This window comes from Psammomys obesus, unplaced genomic scaffold (genome assembly GCF_907164565.1).
Source record: "Psammomys obesus unplaced genomic scaffold, mPsaObe1.curated_primary_1811, whole genome shotgun sequence".
NCBI classification, from domain to species: domain Eukaryota; kingdom Metazoa; phylum Chordata; class Mammalia; order Rodentia; family Muridae; genus Psammomys; species Psammomys obesus.
The window spans coordinates 1,564,298-1,583,052 of record NW_026586662.1 but is presented as its reverse complement, the minus strand read 5'-3'; the positions used below and the strand labels follow the sequence as shown (position 1 = coordinate 1,583,052).

The 18,755-nt window shown below is 40.8% G+C and overlaps 1 protein-coding gene across 13 annotated transcripts in view; it reads right to left on the bottom strand.

The window, feature by feature from the left end:
• Snap91 (synaptosome associated protein 91) overlaps window positions 1–18,755 on the bottom strand; it is a 113,679-nt gene that overhangs the window by 67,106 nt on the left and 27,818 nt on the right. For all 13 annotated transcript variants that reach the window (XM_055602523.1, XM_055602522.1, XM_055602527.1 and 10 more), the window contains exons 3-7: window positions 8,642–8,784; window positions 7,933–8,008; window positions 5,920–6,022; window positions 4,503–4,596; window positions 2,962–3,073 (exon numbers count right to left, since the gene is read on the bottom strand). In XM_055602523.1, coding sequence (XP_055458498.1) covers window positions 2,962–3,073; window positions 4,503–4,596; window positions 5,920–6,022; window positions 7,933–8,008; window positions 8,642–8,784 — 528 coding nt within the window. The remainder of the gene's footprint in view (window positions 1–2,961; window positions 3,074–4,502; window positions 4,597–5,919; window positions 6,023–7,932; window positions 8,009–8,641; window positions 8,785–18,755) is intronic.

Genomic DNA, 18,755 nt, shown 5'->3' with positions numbered 1-18,755 from the left:
TGTGTGTGTGTGTGTGTGTGTGTGTGTGTGTGTGTGTGTGTGTGTGTCTGCCCACAGAGACCAGAAGAGTGTATTAGATTCCCTGGAGCTGGAGTTATAGGTGGTTATGAGCTGCATGATATGCACGTTGGGAACAAACTGTGATCTTCTGCAAGAACAGCATATGGTCTTAACCTGAGCTTTTTATTTCAGTAGCCCCACGAAAGAGAATTTTCAAGAATGCAGAATTCTAAGGTGGTGAAATTTCCCTCTCAACAGTTTATTTCACTCTAGTTCCTACTGTCTGCCTGGCTTCTGAGATCTTGCACATAATTCTTATTTTTGCATTTTAATAGATACGATAATTTCCCCCTCTTGATTCTTCTAAGATGCCCCCCCCCAATTTTTTAGTTTCTAGCGTTCAAAAATTATAAGTACTGTAGTCTGGGGGACATTTATCATAGGTGATGTTCTTTGAGCGTTCAAGATATGTGTTTTGGTATCAGACACTAATTTGGTAAAGTATGTTCTTCACTAGTTTATATTTTTAGCCCAATTTTATCAGATGTAACTGAGTTTATTAGGATGAAAGCCAACCATAAAGTAAAGGGCAGCTGTGCTCCCTCCCCTTACCCCCTTCCAGAACATACAAAGAACCTGTTTGAGCTCCCAGAAGCAAAACAAAAGTATGGCCTGGTCACAATGCTAACACTTGTCTGCAGTCTGCCTCCAGCAATGTGTCAGTCAGGTCTTCCTCCCTCTGCCCCAGCTCCCGTGGCAGTTTGCACTTTAGAGTCTCTACCTGGTGAGCTAGGATTTACCATGCATATCCCCAACTGCCTCTCGAACTGCAGGGCTGGGCAGAGGTTTGCCCTGTGCCTAACCTCTCTTGTAAATGCAGAGAGAGTCAGTTTTCCAGCCTGCTCAGTTCTTTACATGTTAGGACAGTGGTGAATTCTAAGCTCTTTACACACAGAACTGGAAAGTACGGTCTGGCTTCTTCACCCAGACTTTTAAGGAATGCTGACTTGAGGATGCTGCCGCCCCTGGTGGATTAATAGGACTCAGTGTTCCACTTTCTTGAATAGAAGCTTTATGACCAGGAATCAGATCCAGTGAATGTGTAGAATGACCTGTGGCCATTTCTTGAGTTTCCTGAAAAGGAAACTGACACTAGCGAAGTTCCAAACTTTGCTGACCCCTGTGAAGACACTGGAATAACAATCTTTCATTCTGTGTAAGAATGTTTTAGAGGTTAACAGTGGTTACTGTAAACTTAATAAAGTAATGAGCCCTACTCACGGAGATCCAAGTATGCCCTCTTTCCGCACAGGAGAATCAGTGTGACTTCTGGCACCTAGAAGGTGGCTACTGAAGTACAAAATGCATTTATTTCTACTCCAATGAGCAGAACCATCAGGAGTCCACCATCAATAGGCAGAGGTGCCAGTTTACAACCACTGTTTCATTTTAAAGGCATCAACCTGTGTGGGTGTCACAATCCCATAGGACATTGCTCTGATGACATCAGGATGATGGTTCTTACTGGGAATGAACTTCAGATATCAGAGATATCTTGATAAGAGACATAAATGCGAAAGAGGGAAACAGAATCCATGAAAGTTCCTGAACATGCCACCTTAATAAGGTTTTTGAGCCACTAAAGGTCCGGGCAATTGGGAGAACTCTTCATGTCAAAGGTACATTTTGCAGTTGGAAATCCTTGTAACTAAAACAGTCCAGACTCTGCTAAGCTGCTCTGATTTTTTAGGAAACACACAGAACATGTGTGTGTGCTGCTGTAAGGAGAGCATCCTGCATTACAGGAAAGATCAGAGCCCAGGCAACAGAAAGTTCTACAACTGCTCCAAACTTAAGCTGCCGGAGCCTTGGTTCCAGAAAAATCTAAAGGTACCCAAGGATGTTCACATTGTGAAATCCCTCTATCATGCTCCAGCACGGGTCCCTAGTGCATGACAACAGAGTCATGCTCTTTTCAGTAGCAGATGTCCTTTAGGGGAGTGGATGGCTTACTTCTAGGGACCAAGACCCTGACCAAAGAGAATCGAATGGTACTCAGACACACAGTAGGTATTGTGGAATCTACCAAGTTGTACAGTTGGACAAATACAAAGATATTCTTAGATATGTATCAGTCAAGCAAGGCATGAATAAGCAGACGAATAGTGTAAACAAAAGGCTCGTTTCCAGAGCTCCAAGTCTCTCTTGTGCATAGCCATTTCTCTCATTTATCCTTTAAATCCTATCCGTGGCCTCTGAGAATTCCTCAAGGAAGAAGAAGAAAATTCCAGTTTGGTACTAGCTGGAAGTAACATAGTGAACAGTATCTCTGCAAAGGGGTGACCTGAACAGAAAAATGAAACTTTCGTAGTAGACCAAGCCTTTGGTGGTACACTTCCCACCTTCCCTCTTGTAGCAAGGCTTAGGGGAGATCTTCAAACTGTGGGTAGCAGCTGGGCTGGGTGATAGGGACTTTGCAAAATTAAGCTGAAGCATTGATTACAAGGACATTGGGATAGATCTGGATGGACCTTTCAAAATACATAAATATCACAAGTCGATTTTTCCCATCTGCAAATCAAGAGGCGCACACTACCAACAAGCTTTTAGTTATGAGGAGGATGAGAGAACACTGTAGGAGTGGCAATGACATCAGAATAGAGACTGAACAGGCCAAACAGCATAGGATTCCCCCCTCAGTCATCACTGCTGGTCCTCAGTGGGACAGATCTTTTTAGGAGGGAGAAGATAACCAATCTGCCTACCCCAGATATGCATTTATCCTCTGGCCATGGTGCTCTGCCCGCACCATCAGCAGGGGCTGCTCAGTACCACCCATTTCACACAACACTGCTTTTACTGAGGTACTTTAGTGCTCAGGAAGTGAGACAACAAACAGAATTGTCAGCCACAGGACAACACCAACCGCCCGCCCAAATGTTTCACAGCAGTGTCACTTACCAAGTAAGTTAATGACGCCATCATTGTAGCAAGCAAAAAGTTTGATAAGATCTTTGAAAAGAAGCATAAATGCAGCATTTATGACACCATTTGTTAGTTCATTTGGATGCACCTAGAAAAAAACAAGCATTTAACTTTAGCTGTACAACATCAAGTTAGCATTTTTCTCAAGTCATATTAAAATGTCTCAAATGACCGGTAAAAATATTGGGTAACTTTTAGTAAACCTAGCAATACCAAAGGACTGGTTGCATATGCTTCAGTTGTCTAAGCTAGAACCCTTAGTAAGGAAGAGAAAAGCTAAAAAGAGTTAAATAAAAAGAAAGAAAAAAATGTTAAGATTAGATATCCAATAAAGATCTATCGAAAACCAGTGTGATGGTTTGCAATTCCTACTTAAAATTTCACAAGAGTTAGTTGTTACGTTAGGGACCAATTATAGCCTAAGTCACAGAATCTCAACAAAGACTTTAAGCTAGGGGTATTTGAGGAAAGTGCTTTAGACATCTATCAAATTACAGAGGAGCTGACAATGAGAGCTCAGAACTTTCCTACATGTCAAAATATTTTATTTTCACAAGTCAGGACCTATTAACTGTCATTTATAAGTTAATTATACATTTACAAGGAGTGATAAGAAGAGGGAACTCCCATATGGTGTTGACCTAGTTTCCCCCAAATGTAATGAAGAGCTCTCAGAACTATAGTTAATCATGCCACAGCCAGGACACTGAATGACAGTCAGCTGACTGCATTCTGAGCTTCCTGGGTTTACTGGTATAGACTTTGTTGTATTTAGTCCTATACAAATTTCTCACACACATGTATCTGTTACCACAATCACGTTCAGGTATGTTTTTTTAAATTATCGTTTATGGTGTGTGACTACTTTCCTTGCATGTATGCCTGAGTACTACTGGCATGCCTGGTGCTCAGGGAGGTCAGAAGAGGGCATCCGAACCCTGGGGAACTGGAGCTACAGATGGCTGTGAGATGCCATGTGGGTGTGGGGATTTGAACTCAGTTCTCTATAAGAGCAGCTAGTTTCTTAAACACCGAGCCATCTCTCCAGCCCCAACAGGTATGCTTTTTTTTTTTCCTTCTTTAAAACAAATAATACCGACTGACTTTACCACAAAAGACCTGCTATGTATGACAACACAAACTCTTCTCTCTGGTGGACAGGGTCCATAAGTAGTCCACGTCAGATGGTTTCTGACAGGAAAGCACATTCTCTCAGGTAGTTCTTTAGCTACCTGAGGTACATCTTGTGCATATGTCACCCTATAAGCACAGGAGGCCATTGTTGTGCTCAGGACAGAAGGCCCTAAGAATGCTGTGCTCATCTTTTTCTGACCTTAGGAAACAGTCTGTAAACTCTGGAAAAATCTGGGAGCCTAAGAGACTAAATGAAATATTCTTGCACTTCGTCTACATGAGAACGCTCTTCAGGTGACCCCGTGGCAACTTCTGACCTGCAGCCAATTATACTGGCCCTTCAAAGGGCCAATTATACAGGACGTATTCTGAGAGACACGTACGTCAAACTCCAGCAGTGCGTCGATCTGCCCCTGCAGGATTGGCATGCTCTTCAGGAGCTTTTCAGGAACCATTGTCCTCATTACACCGTCAGCCCTGTAATACCACGAACAGAAGCACACATCCTTGTGAACACCGAAAATATAGGGCTACATCTTTGCTCTGAGCTGTGTCCCTCATTTGTTTTTAAACCTCCTGAGATCACTTTCAGGCATGAAGAGCTTGTAATGGTTTGCCTAGGTCCTCTGGAGCAGCACATGCACTTAAATTAATGGTTCTCAACCTATGGATTATGACCTCTTGTGGGCCAAAAGACCCTTTCAGATTGGTTGCATATCAGAAACCCTGCATATCAGATATTTACAGTATGATTACTTTTTCATAAGTTTATTTTTTTGATTATGTTTTTTGTTTTTTTGTTTTTTTTTTTTTAGAAATTTTGTATGCATTGCTGTTTGGCTTGCACACTTATTTGTGAGGGTATTGGGTCCCTGGAACTGAAGTTACAAACAGTTGTAAGATGCCATGTGGGTGCTGGGAATTGAACCTGGTCCCCTGGAAGAGTGCTCTTGACTGCCCTGCCATCTCTCCAGGCTCTACATTATGATTCTTAACAGTAGCAAAATTAATTATCAAGTAGCAATGAAAATAATTTTAAGGTTGAATAACTTAAATAACAGCATGAATAACTTCATTAAAGTGTCACAGCATTAGGAAGGTTGAGAAACAATACCTTAAATGCTGAGCTATCTCTCCAGCCCCTCTGTAGATTCTTAAAACTAAAATAATATATCTTTACAATGCTTTACCATTACATTTACTTAGGAACAGACAGAACGTCTGCATGTACTTCTGGCTGAATACTTTGGCTCAAATTAAATCATCATTTAGAGGTAAATAAATGGCAAATGTGATTAAAATTCAATTTTTCTGCTTTGTTGAGACATTTTTAATCAGTAATTGATTTCAATAATTAAATTATGGTATGCATATTTCCTAGGAAAGTATTACCTCTCAAAACTTCATCACCACAGATACTGTTCATTTTCACCTCAATTAAAATTCAAATAAATAACTCCTCTTATCTACCACCACTATACACTGAAATGAATCTTCTCAATTCTCTCAAGTTATTTAAAGATATTTTACACTAAGAATTTTGAGTCAGTTTTAACAAACAAAATATTGCACCACATAATTCCTGAGCAGCAAATCAGCTTTTTATGCTTGAACACACAAAGTACCATACACTCCAGTGTAGCTTTATCCTACTGACTTACTAAGCTGTTTCTTCAGGTGAATGTGAACGGGGCCTTCCAGGATCAGTGCTAGCTGGCATACAAGCTTAGTTACATAAATCATGTATGCCTGGAGGATTTACCGTGCTTAAGTAAATAAGAAGAAGAGCGAGAGCCATACCCTTTCTTCACTCTGGCAAAGTCAAATGCCATCTGTCTGTACGAGAAAGCCTTTTCGTTCAAGTATCTACTGTAACGCCTTATGAATGTAGACATATCATAACCTGAAAAGAGGGAGAGGAGACGGAGTCTTGAACACAATGCCTTCAATTGTACACTTTACAGACTAGTGATTATTCTATAGCTCCTCAAAATAGACAGGGATTGGCATGACTGCCCCTAAGACGGAACATGCGACAGCAAGCCTCATTTACCATGCTTCCTGCAAGCCGAGATTCTCCCATACGGGACACTCTGGCCATTCAATATGGTGATTATACTGTCCTACATGGAATGTCTTTAAAAACAATTTCCCCTGCTTTTGTGTTTACTGTTACAGACAATAGCCTCCTCATACATGACACACACAGCCATTTGACATGGGTCTATCCAGCCTCACATGTAGGTAGCAGCAAGCAAATATGATGAACCAGAGGTAACAGCTCAAGCTGCATTGACCTACAACTTTACTTATTTTTTTAATATTTAATTTTTTATTTTTTAATTTATTTTAAAATCTATTACAATTTATTCATTTTGTACCCAAGCCGCAGGCCCCTCCCTTGTCCACTCCCAATCTCACCCTCCCTCCCTCTTCTCCTCCCATGTCCCTCCCCTAGTCCACAGATAGAGGAGGTCAAGTATACAACAAGGACATTTGCTCAAACATGTTCATAGCACCTTTATTCGTAATAGTCAGAACCTGGAAACAACTCAGATGCCCCTCAATTGAGGAATGGATACAAAAATTGTGGTACATTTACACAATGGAATACTACTCAACAATTAAAAACAAGGAAATCATGAAATTTTCAGGCAAATGGTGGGATCTAGAAAAGATCATCCTGAATGAGCTATCCCAAAAGCAGAAAGACACACATGGTATATACTCACTCATAAGGAGATAGTAGACATACAATATAGGATAATCATACTAAAATCTGTATATCTAAAGAAGCTAAGCAAGAAGGAGGACCCTGGGTACTCAATCCTCAATTCAGAAAGGCAAATGGGATAGACATAGGAAGAGAGGGAGACAGGGGACAAGACAGGAGCCTACCACTGAGGGCCTCTGAAAGACTCTACCCAGCAGGGTATCAAAAGCAGATGCTGAGACTCATAGCCAAACTTTGGGCAGAGTGCAGGGAATCTTATAAAAGAAGGGGCAGACAGAAGGACCTGGGGGTGGAGGGGAGAAGCTCCACAAGGAGAGTGACAGAACCAAAATATTTGGGCCCAGGGGTATTTTCTGAGACTGTTACTCCAACCAAGATAACGTAAAACCTAAAACCCCTGCACAGATGTAGCCCATGGAGATAACCTAAAACCCCTGTACAGATGTAGCCCATGGCAGCTCAGTGTCCAAGAGGGTTTCCTAGTAAGGGGAACAGGGACTGTCTCTGACATGAACTCATTGGCCAGCTCTTGGATCACCTCCCCCTGAGGGGGAGCAGCCTTACCAGGCCACAGAGGAGGACAGTGCGGCCAGTTCTGAGGAGACCTGATAGACTATAAAAACATGTCTTTATGAGGGGAACCCTTTTCTTTTTAATTTGGTTGACAACGTTTACTTCTCTCATCATCTGAATCTTTATAAACAAACTGTGAGGCTCACTCCCAGATCACTCTTCACAGTGCACACTCTAAGTGACAAAATAAAATTAATAATACATATCGTAAGCTGGGAGTGGTGGCACACACCTGTAATTCCAGCACTCTCGGAGGCAGAGGCAGGCGGAGCTCTGTGAGTTCGAGGCCAGCTGGACTACAAAGCGAGTCTAGGATAGGCAGGGCTACACAGAAACCCTGTCTTAAAAAAGCAAAATTTATAAAAAAAAAGAATTAATATATTTTATATGCTTCAAATTTCAACAATTAAATAGTTAATTTAATAGTTACTTTCACAAATAACCAATGGAACTGTCAGTAACAATGACTTTGGATTATTGGCAACCCCAGATTTACATATTCTCACCGTGGGATCCACTTTTATCTAGAAAATTGCTGAGGTTGAATAGCGTATTTCTCGAGGCCAAATACTGAATAAATCTCTGAAAAACAAAAATTAGAGTTAAACAGTAAAATTAGAGTTATACTTGTACATCATACCTTTAAACAATTTTTGATGCTAAAGTAGTATTTTATTTATTTATTTTTATAAATTTTTATTGTGTTTGCTTAGTTATGAAATGTCCTACGCTAATAACTTTCTCTAAGGGAGAAATCATTTTTAAAACTCCAGAAAAATATTCATTGAATAACGATTCAATTCTGTGACCAAAAACACTGAAAATTCAATAGGGTTCATTAGGAATTCCATATAAAAGAAGTAATTTAATTTTATCAATATTTTTCAAAAGGAAACATTCCATTAAAGCAATCTTCATTCCAAGTCACAAAAATACTTTTTATGAAAAAAAATAGACCTCCTGATCCTTTCTCTTAACATTTTTATCCGCTAATACATTCATTTAAAATATATACATTTAAATGGTGCTGTACCACTGAGACGTGGTCCAATTCAAAATGCATTTTTAAAAGACAGCTAAATCCAAGGTTGAAATTATACTCAGGATGACTGTGAAACACGTATTTCTTCCTTTCCTCCTCATTAGTAGGCCCTAAATTACCATCATATTCTGCTACCCAAGCTTCTACCAAGAAACAGTTGTGTATTTGGTTACCTCATTTCCATGCACCATGAGATGGTGTGTGGTCACTAAAGCTTTAAATACCACCACCCAGCTACTGTTCGTCGCCCGCTCAAAGAGGGTGTCAGCCATCTGAGGGATATTGACATTGGTCTCGTTGGTAGCCTGGATCAAATCTATAAAAACAGAAGACATCCAGTAACTACTTGATATACAATTCACCTTAAACTTTAAACATTTAAAGCTCATTACTACAGCATGCCTTCAAAATTATATAGACAAGAGTTAATTAGAAAAAAAATTATACTGTAGCATTCTTACATATGAACACACTAAATATATATATTTATTTAACCAGTATATTTATTCTTGAACTTTTTTAAAAAATGAATTCTCTCCTGTATTTGTGGTTAATTTTTTTTTCAACTTGACACAAGCTCAACTCATGTGGGAAAAGAACACATCAGCTGAGAAAAATGTCTCTATGAGACTGGAGACTGGCCTGTAAGAAAGTCTTGAGGGGGCCTTTTTTTTTTTTTGAAAACCGCTGTGGGTAGCACTGTCCCTAGGCAGGCAAATTTGACAAGCAAGCCAGTGAGCGAACAGCACTCCTCTGCTTCAGAGTCTGAATCCAGCTCCCGCCTGGGGTTCCTGCTCTGCCTTCCTTTCATGGTGGACTATAACCTTTAAGCTGAAATAAACCCTTGAATCCCAAAGCCACTTTTGATCGTGGTATTTTATCACAGCAGTGCAAAAGCAAACTAGGGAAGTGTTCTTGTCTGGTTTTGCTTTGTTTTCTGTTTGTTTTTCTATTTGCTGGTACAGAGGCTATTTTTTAGTGACAAAAACACTAGTTAAGCTTTCTGTCACAATGTCTCAAACATGCAAATACCAATCTAATTCATTGTTTGGAGAAAAAAACAAAACAAAACCAAAAGTGTATTTTTGCAACATAGTATCTAAAAGTAAACTTCACTTGGATCATAACTTTAAAGCATGCTAAGAAATACACTATTGTGTGATTAGCAGAAGCACAAATAGAGACTGAGCAAAGGATTCCACTATATTCATCCACTACATTCATGCAGCTCTCAGAGAGCATGATGCAGTGTTTGGTTATGATACGGCCTTAGATATAGTAACATAGAAACGCTATGTAATACGGTTCACTATCCACATCTTCACATTAATACAACCCAAGGTGAATGGGACAGTTTACATAGCAGAGAACAGGAATGTCCAGAGCTCAGGAAAAAAAAAATGCTTAGTGTTGAAATTTAGCTCGGGCAACCAAAGATTATGTCGTTTTTGATGTGTCTCCGAGAAGACCCTGTTCTATTAGCAAACGAATAGAAGAATTTGTGACAGACATCTAGTTTCAAGCATAAAGTAATCCCATGATACAATCTTAGATAAAAAAATAGAGATTTCTTTTCTTTTTTTCTTTCTTTTTTTTTTTTTATTTTCAAAGACCTGCTGATATGTTTGGGTGAAGCATAGTCTGTATACATTTTGTTCGACAGGCATTCACCGTGTACAAGGCTTGGAGAAGCACCATACAGGAAACAGACCACTTCTACTCTTTTGCAGCTCCTGAGGTCTGTATCTAACGTGAACAGCCCAACAGAAACAGTGGCCTCCAGTTTTGATAAAGAGGTAAGTTTTAGGAGCTACATCTGGAAAGGAAATTTTTCTTGAAGGAAAAGAATTATAACAAAGGAAAATATTGCGGAAAAATACGTTGACAGGATAGGGATAATGGCTGGAACTTCAAAATGATGTGAACTAGCAATTACACCTTAGTCTCTTCATAATTCAGAACAATTGTTAATATCCCCAAATTTAGGTGCTGAGAGCTTTTCTTGGGTGATTGGTTTAAAAATCTTATCTGCAAAATGGAGAAATGTTCAGCTTACTGTTGGGTGAGCGTGGATTTCTGAGTGAAGAGCAGGGTAGGTTTGTCTCTGCATTTGCACCAGAGTTTCCTGGGAAATAAGGTACCACGGGGTTGTCTGCAGGGTGTGTGTGTGTGTGTGTGTGTGTGTGTGTGTGTCTGTCTGTGTGTATGTAGCTGTGTGTCTTTTTTTTTTTTTTTTTTTTTGTCTGTGTTTATTTGTGTCTGTGTCTGTGTGGGGACAGTGCACAGGAATGCAGACACCTGTGGAGGCCAAAGACGTCGAATGCCCTCGAGCTGGAGTTACAGGTGGCTGTGAGCTAACCAACATGGGTGACAGGGATCTAATTAGGGCTCTTAACTACTTAACCATCTCCCCAGTCTGAGAAGGAGTTTAAAATATTTATTTCTGTTATCTTTAATTATATGTGAGTGAGGTGCAGCAGTGGCTAAAGGCATCAGATCTTCTCGGAGCTTGAGTTATGGGTGGTTGTAAGCCACCTGACATGAGTGCTGGGAACCGAACTCAGGACTTCTGGAAAAGCAGTATACAGTCTTAACCGGTAAGCCATCGGCCCTGCCCAAGGAGAAACATTTTAAATGCACACGCAGCACGGATCCTTCAGGATTATACATCTCTGAAGAGCTGTGGTGGCATGGGGGTTAATAATAGGAGGACAGATGTGTGTGTGTGTTGCTTAGGTTGTTTATGGCCCAGGAGGAGCCACATATAACTTCACTGAAGAGTTGGATTACATCTTAGAGGTGGGGGGAGTGGTGGCTTCCAGCAGGCAAATACCAAGACGACTAAGCTTTCACAAGCCACCACATTAGTCTGTGACAACTAAGAACTATGTCCGAGGCACTCACAGGCATCCAGGAGGAATGTGGTGGAACTGAATTAATGAGAATGCAGTGAAGGTTAGAAGAGAGAGAAGGAGCAGAAAGAAGTCGGCAGGTAAAACTGACTGGACTCGCAGGTAGAGGAATGTGTATTAGAGGAAAACAGAAAAGACTTCCCCAGCAATTTCACATCCTGCTCCGGGTACCAGTAAGTGCTACTTACTGAAAGTGGAGGAAAATTGTTTGAAAATTGTTTTGAAATGTATATATATTGTATATAAATATGCAATTTTATAACTATAACCTTGAAATAGCTGTTGGACATCTATGTTGGAATGTGTGATGAGGGACTGGGAATAGACTCTATCTTAAGCTTAACAGGAACATTTGGCCTAGATACAAATTGGGAGTCACTGGTGATAAGAGCTGAAACTACAAATAAAAGATGTAACTCACAGAACATGAAAATAAAAAAAAAAGGAAAATTAAATGAGTAAATAAAAATAAAATCTAAAGAAATCTTAGACTGTTATTTAGTGTCTTCAAAAAGTTCCAGAAGCAGTTAGAGGTCATCAGAGTCAAAAACAGAGAGTGCTATTTAGCTCAACCACCCAGCAGACTACAGCAATGACTAGCTGCTGTGCCTGGCAACGACGCTGTTGAAGTCAGGCCTACTGGAGTGAACATGGAAAGGGAAGGGCCAGAGAGAAAACCTTTTATTCTGAAAAAATGGAAATATCAGGCTGAGGCCACATAGAAAAATCCAGAAAGAGATCACGTTGATAATACAGAGTACGTATAACTGACAGACTGAAACCCTCCGAAACCATGAGCAAAGCCAAATCCTCCTTAGGTTGTTTCTGCTTTTCTTATGAATCACATTGACATGAGAGTAATGAATGCTACTCTGTGTGTCTATGTGTGTACGCGGGTGGGGCTGCTAGGGCGCACAGGCTGGCCTCCTACTTTTGGACTCAAGGATTCTCCTGCCTCAGCTTCCTAGTAGCCAGAACTACAGGTGTGCACCACCTCACCTGGCTATTATACTCATCTTTCCATTTTCTGTGTCAGGCTGACAAGCTACTGCTTCCTAGGAAAATCTGGCCTGTTCTGTTTTTTGTGAATCTTTGTTGGAACACAGCCAAGCTGGGCTATGTATCATCTGAGTTTATTTTCACACTACAATGACAGAGGTGAACAGTTCTATCATTCAACTCAATTCAGTGGTCCTCAAAGCCTAAAGCATTTACTCTCTGACACTGTGTAGGAAACATTTGGTGTCGTATGTCTTTATGTGGGAAGTACGCATGAACTGTTGGTCTTCACAAAGCAATGATGCTTGAGGAAAAGCAATTGATTGAAGTGTTTCTCTCTGATCCACCCATTTAACTGAAGTTTAAGAGACTTCAGACCACAATGATCAGATTTCCTGCTCAGTAGTAGTTACTATCACAAAAATAAGAGAAGGGAACCAGCACGATGCCTCAGTGCTTCCGAATGACACTTGCTACCAAGCCTGACAACTGAATTTGATCACCAGATCCCACGTGACTCCTGCAAACTGTCCTCTGAGCTCTGTTCTTGACATTTATTTTAATTTGGAAAATAATCATTTTCCCTAAAAACAAAGGAAATATTCTGTAAGTTCCTCAAATTTAATTTTTTTTTTTCTTTTTGTTTTTGTGAAACAGAATCTCACTATGTAGCCCTGGCTGGACTGGAACTTGCTATGTAGACCAAGCTGCCCTCAACTCACAGGGATTTAACTGTCTCTGCCTCCCAAGAGCTGTGATTAAAAGTGTGCATCACGGCATCTACTTCTTTTTTCTTTCTTTCTTTATTCTTAGTTACATTTTATTAATAACTCTGTATCCCAGCTGTATCCTGCTCCCTCATTCCCTCCCAATCCCACCCCTCCTCCCTCATCTCCTCCCTGCCCCTTTCCAAGTCCACTGATTGGGGAGGAACTCCTCCCCTCTCATCTGACCCTAGCTTATCAGGTATCTTCAGGACTGGATGAATGAGGGAGGGAGGGCTTGGGAGGGAATGAGGGAGCGGGGTACAAAGTTAATAAAATGGAAATAATAATAAAAAATGAAATAAAATAAAAACTGCAAAAGGTAAAAATTAAAAAAAATTCCTCCTCTGTGGCCTAGCAGGCAGGGTTGCTCCTCCCTTGGGGGGTGGGGAGTTCAAAGAGCCAGTCACTGAGTTCATGTCAGATGTAGTCCCTTGGTTACTGAGCTACCACGGGCTACATCCAAGTAGAGATTCCGGTTATATCCATACATGGTCCTTGGTTGGAGAAACAGTCTCATATAAGACCCGTGTGCCCAGATATATTTGGTCCTTGTGGAGCTCCTATCCTCTCCAGGTCATATTAACTCCCCCTTCTTTCATATGACTCGCTGCACCCTGCTGAAGGTTTGGTTATGAGTCTCAGCATCTGCTTTGATACACTGCTAGGTAGAGTCTTTCAGAGGCCCTCTGTGGTAGGCTCCTGTCCTGATACTTGCTTTCTCCTACATCCAATGTCCATCCTATTTGTCTTTCTAAATGAGGATTGGTCATCTTACCCTGGGTCTTCTTTCTTGTTTATCTTCTTTAGGTGTACAGATTTCATTGTTTATCATATTTTACAAGTCTAAATAAGTGAGTATATACCATGTGTGTCTTTCTCCTTCTGGGACACCTCACTCTGAATGATCTTTTCTAGATCCCACCATTTGCCTGCAAATTTCATGATTTCCTCATTTTTAATTGCTGAGTAGTATTCCATTGTGTAAAAATACCACAATTTCTGTATCCATTCCTCCATTGATGGACATCTGGGTTGTTTTCAGGTTCTGGCTATTACAAATAAAGCTGCTACAACATGGTTAAGCAAATGTCCTTATTGTGTACTTGAGCAACTTTTGGATATATGTCTAGGAGTGGTATAGCTGGGTCTTGAGGAAGCGCTATTCCTAATTATCTGAGAAAGCGCCAGATTGATTTCCAAAGTGGTTGTACCATCTACTTCTAATGTCAAAAAAAAACCCCAAACTATATTGAGTTCATCAATAATTTAAGAGTAACAGAAATCCTGAAGACAGTCTGTGACTGTGATGTTGTGTCCCTAGAACTACCTGGTTGTTGGCTGTCACAAGCTTTATTTTAAAATGCCTTTTAGAGGTAATACCGTCAATCTGTGCTCTCGTTATCAGATGATTGGTTTCTGTTCTATTTCCACATTAAATAAATTATTTCCATTTAAATAATTTTAAAAAATTAAGAAAAATCAAGGTATAACAACAAACATGCAAAAAAAAGTTACTGAAGACTGAGTACTCTATGTGTTATATACTTGAAATGTCCAGAATTCAATTTTAACTAAAAACTGAACTTTGAAAATTTCAACTGATATTTTAAGTTCTAAAATTCTCCTTTCTCCTCTTCTCCCTCCATGGCTGTCCCTCAGCAACTACAGCCTGCTTCCAGGCACTATCATCTGTATGCATCTGTATGCATCTGTATTTATAAATTGTACATAGAGTCAGGCCATTTCCTCGGGGACGGTTTGGGTTCTTTTCACCCGAGTAATCACACTGAGATGTTCCCACATTGCTACCGTGTGAAGAGTCTCTGCTGCCACACTGCTGCGTGGCTTGTTATAGACACACCGAAGCACCTGTATCTGTTACCTTTTTCTCAATGATCAGTTTTTAACATTACACTCGAAGCTGCTACGAGCCTCTCTGTGTAATTGCGTGTATGTGTGAGTGGGTATATAGTTTTATTTCCCTTGTGAAATTAAGTCGCGAGTAGATGAACTGGGTTGTTTTCTGATACTTAACTTTAGGAAATTACTTCTAAAAGATTTGCTCAGAGGTAGATTTCCACTGGGGGTCGACGAGCATTCTAACCCAGGACATCCCTGCCAGGGCTTGGCACAGTCTTTCTGCACACCTCCCCTACCGTTTAAAGGCTGTGCTGTATCTCCTGGTAGATTCTGTTTGCATTTCCATAATAACTATTGATTCCTCTTAATATTTTTAGGTTTTTAAACTGCTTCAGGCAGGAGAGTAAAGACTCCTCATTACTCTATGCTGTCACAAAATATAAAACACTCTCTCGTGGCTATTTTCAACAACTAAAAATTTGTCTCAGGAAATTTCTTTGAGGTTAAGTTAATTTATCAGTAAGAAAGAAAATATGTAAATGAGAAAACAAACGTAACTCCTTAGAGCTGTAAACGTTTATCCTCTGAAATAATAAAGTAGCTACAAGCTTGAACTGTTTTTCAGACTCTTGGTTACTTCCCACTTCCAGGTCTCTGTGACACAGGCAGCCACTTGGACCATAAGCAGAGTGGCCCCCTGGGATCCCTTGCTTGGAGTGTCCTATAATTGCTTTTCTGGATTACCTCCAGTGTGAGTACATGTTATTTGTGGGAAAGTTAACTGCCTAGAGCTCTTCTTCCGATCCTCCCTGGGGCCTCCTGCTGTCCACTGAATGAGCCCAAGCATTTCAAGTGTAAATCTCATACCTTATACTTACACCCCCCAGGCCTTTACTTACGCTTGCAATGTTAAGTATAAGGTTTGTAGTTATACTTTACCTTGAGAACACAGCCTTTCATTAGAAGGCTCAGCCACCTTACTAATCTTTTCTATACCAAAAATTGTGTCCCATCAAAACTGTTCTGAAACTGTTTCATGCTGTTCTTAGTGCCTAAACTGTCCCTGTCATCACTGTACTGAGAGTTCATCTGGGATCAATCTGAAACAGGCTGCCCCCATGACGTTTTGACATTGCCCTCCATGAAAAGGGAGGCTTTGATCTCACCTTCCATACAGCGAAAGGGGCCAGACATCTAGTTTGCAGCCGGGCTTTACAACTTTTGGACAAGCCAATGTGACGCCTGTGTAGGTCTGGTTTTGCACCTAGCCATGGGGATACTATTAACTACTTTACAGAACAGACACTGTCATTTATGTTAATCACTACCTTAACGCACCTCAACTGCGGTCCTTATTACAAAGAATTGTAACTGTTGCTTCACATATGTCTCTCTAGCTCCACATCCAACAAGAAGGAATGCAGTCCCATGGGAATACCTTGATACCTAACATTGGCCATCACACAAAAAGACAGTTATTTGAGATGGCCATACCTTGCTTATTATCTGTCCCAATCTGAAACAATTTCAGGCAGGCACTGTGTGAGCCTGCAATCACAGCACTCAGGATCTAAGGAAGGAGGGTGGCCAGATCAGTGTGAGCCTGTGTTACAGGGAAAGACTATTTCTCAAATACTACTACTATTAGAAATTATTATTTTTATACAAGAATTAGTGGTAGGTATTAAAGGCAAATTTCTTTCACTAGCTCTTACTGGATAAAACAGAATCAAATCAGACAGGATGAGTTACTTTCTGTCATTGCCGCATATACGTCAATCAGCCTAAATTTAGAAAGATGTCTTCTATTCCATTAAAAAAAAAATCTCAAGGGGCTGATAAGATGGCCCAGTGGATAAAGATACTTGCCACCAAGTGGGAGGACCTGAGTTCTATCCCCAGAGCCACATGACAGAAGGAGAGAACTAACTTCCTCAGGTTGTTTTGTGATCTCCACATATGTATCTTGGGATACATGGCTCTCCCCCAACATGGACAGGTAGACACAGACATGCATACACATATGAGATAGATGGATAAAGTAAAAAAATATTCTTTACATTTGTTTGATTTTTATTAAACCCACTAGGACAAATTTCCACTCACTGAATACAAGAATGGAGAACAGGATTGGTCTTCTTTATAACACCATCATCTTCTAAACCTAAACTCTCTCACATAAATGAGAAGCCACACATCAAAGCCCAACGACAGATGAATTATCAAACTATAAATATTTCATCACCTAAAACAGTTCAGAATATTTGTTCTGAGTTGTAACTAACATATATTCAAACACTTAACTGTAGTTCTTTTCAAGTTACTCATTTTTGTCCCCCTTCCCATCTTTCTCTACTGTCTGTTACAGATTGCATATTTATGTCCCACTCAAGAGGGCTGGAGAGATGGCTCAATGGTTAAGAGCACTGGGCGCTCTTCCAGAAGACCTGGGTTCAATTCCCAGCACCCACATCGTCATTCACATCTGGAATTCCAGTTTCAGGGCTTCTGACACCCTCACACAGACATACGTTCAGGCAAACACCAATGATCACAAAATAAAAATAAATTATGTCCCACTCAAAACGTATAAACGTACTATCATCCCAACTGTAATTGTATTTGAAGGTATGGCCTTTGTGTGGTGATTAAGCCATAAGGATGGAGCCTTGAAAAAATGAATTAGTGCGCTTGCAGAAGACACCCAAGAGAGTCTAACAGAATGTAATGCGAGGCAGTCTGACATCAGAGAGGCAAGCAAGCTTGCCTTTCACCATGATACCCTCTCACTGGCCATGCTAACTTCTGGTCTGCAGAGTGCTAAATACATTTGTTGTTTATAATCCAACCAGTATACTTTTTTAAATGCATACCATGTGCCAGCTGTTGATTAATTAGCCAGCTAGATGCAGAGCAGTGCAAAAGAAGCGTCTATCTGGCTTCAAAGAGCTTACGGCTGAATGGAGAACACAGGTGAACTAAATACACAGCACACAGAAGCAGTGTGATAGGAAACATGGGATGCCTGGATGGAGATGCAGGTAGATCCGGACAGGTGACATTGTTCAAAGGGGAAAGGCCTCCCCTGGGAAATGACATTCTAAAAGACCTAGACGCAATAAAGAAGCCAACCATCTGGTGATTTGGGAAAGGGATGCTCCAGGCAAGGGAAACAGCAGATGCAAAGGCCCTTTGGTCCAGATGAGCTGACAGGCTCAAGACTAAACAAGCTGGGGATGGAGACCAGTGAAGATGGGGAGAGGTGCATTAAGAACTGACTATGCATGTGCTTGACAACACAGGGAAGCACCTTGTAACACTGTTCTGAGCATCTGGGGAAAGTTCAAGAGGGTTCTGACATGGATGGTGACATGTTCCTGCCTACATTTTGAAGGATTATTGTATAAAGTCTGTAATGCACAGGCTGAGTGGAAGAACTGGACCCACAGAAACAGGCATACTTTAGGTGAGAGGTGAGGGTAAGCTTGCCTCAGGGTGCAGTGGGACAGAAGCAGGAAGCACAAGGAAGGACTGCAGACATTTCACAGGGCGAGTCAAGAGGCTCAGTTGGTGGATGTGACTGGAGCAGGGGAAGAGGAATGGAGAAGGACAAGGTCACAGTGCCTGAGAAGCAAGATATACTGTGTCCAGTGTGCTCTCTGGGGAAAAGGGGAGAGAAGGGCTGTGGGAGCTGGCACTGAGCTCTTGTTTCTCCCTCCGCCTACTTCCACTGACTGTACCGTCTTCTC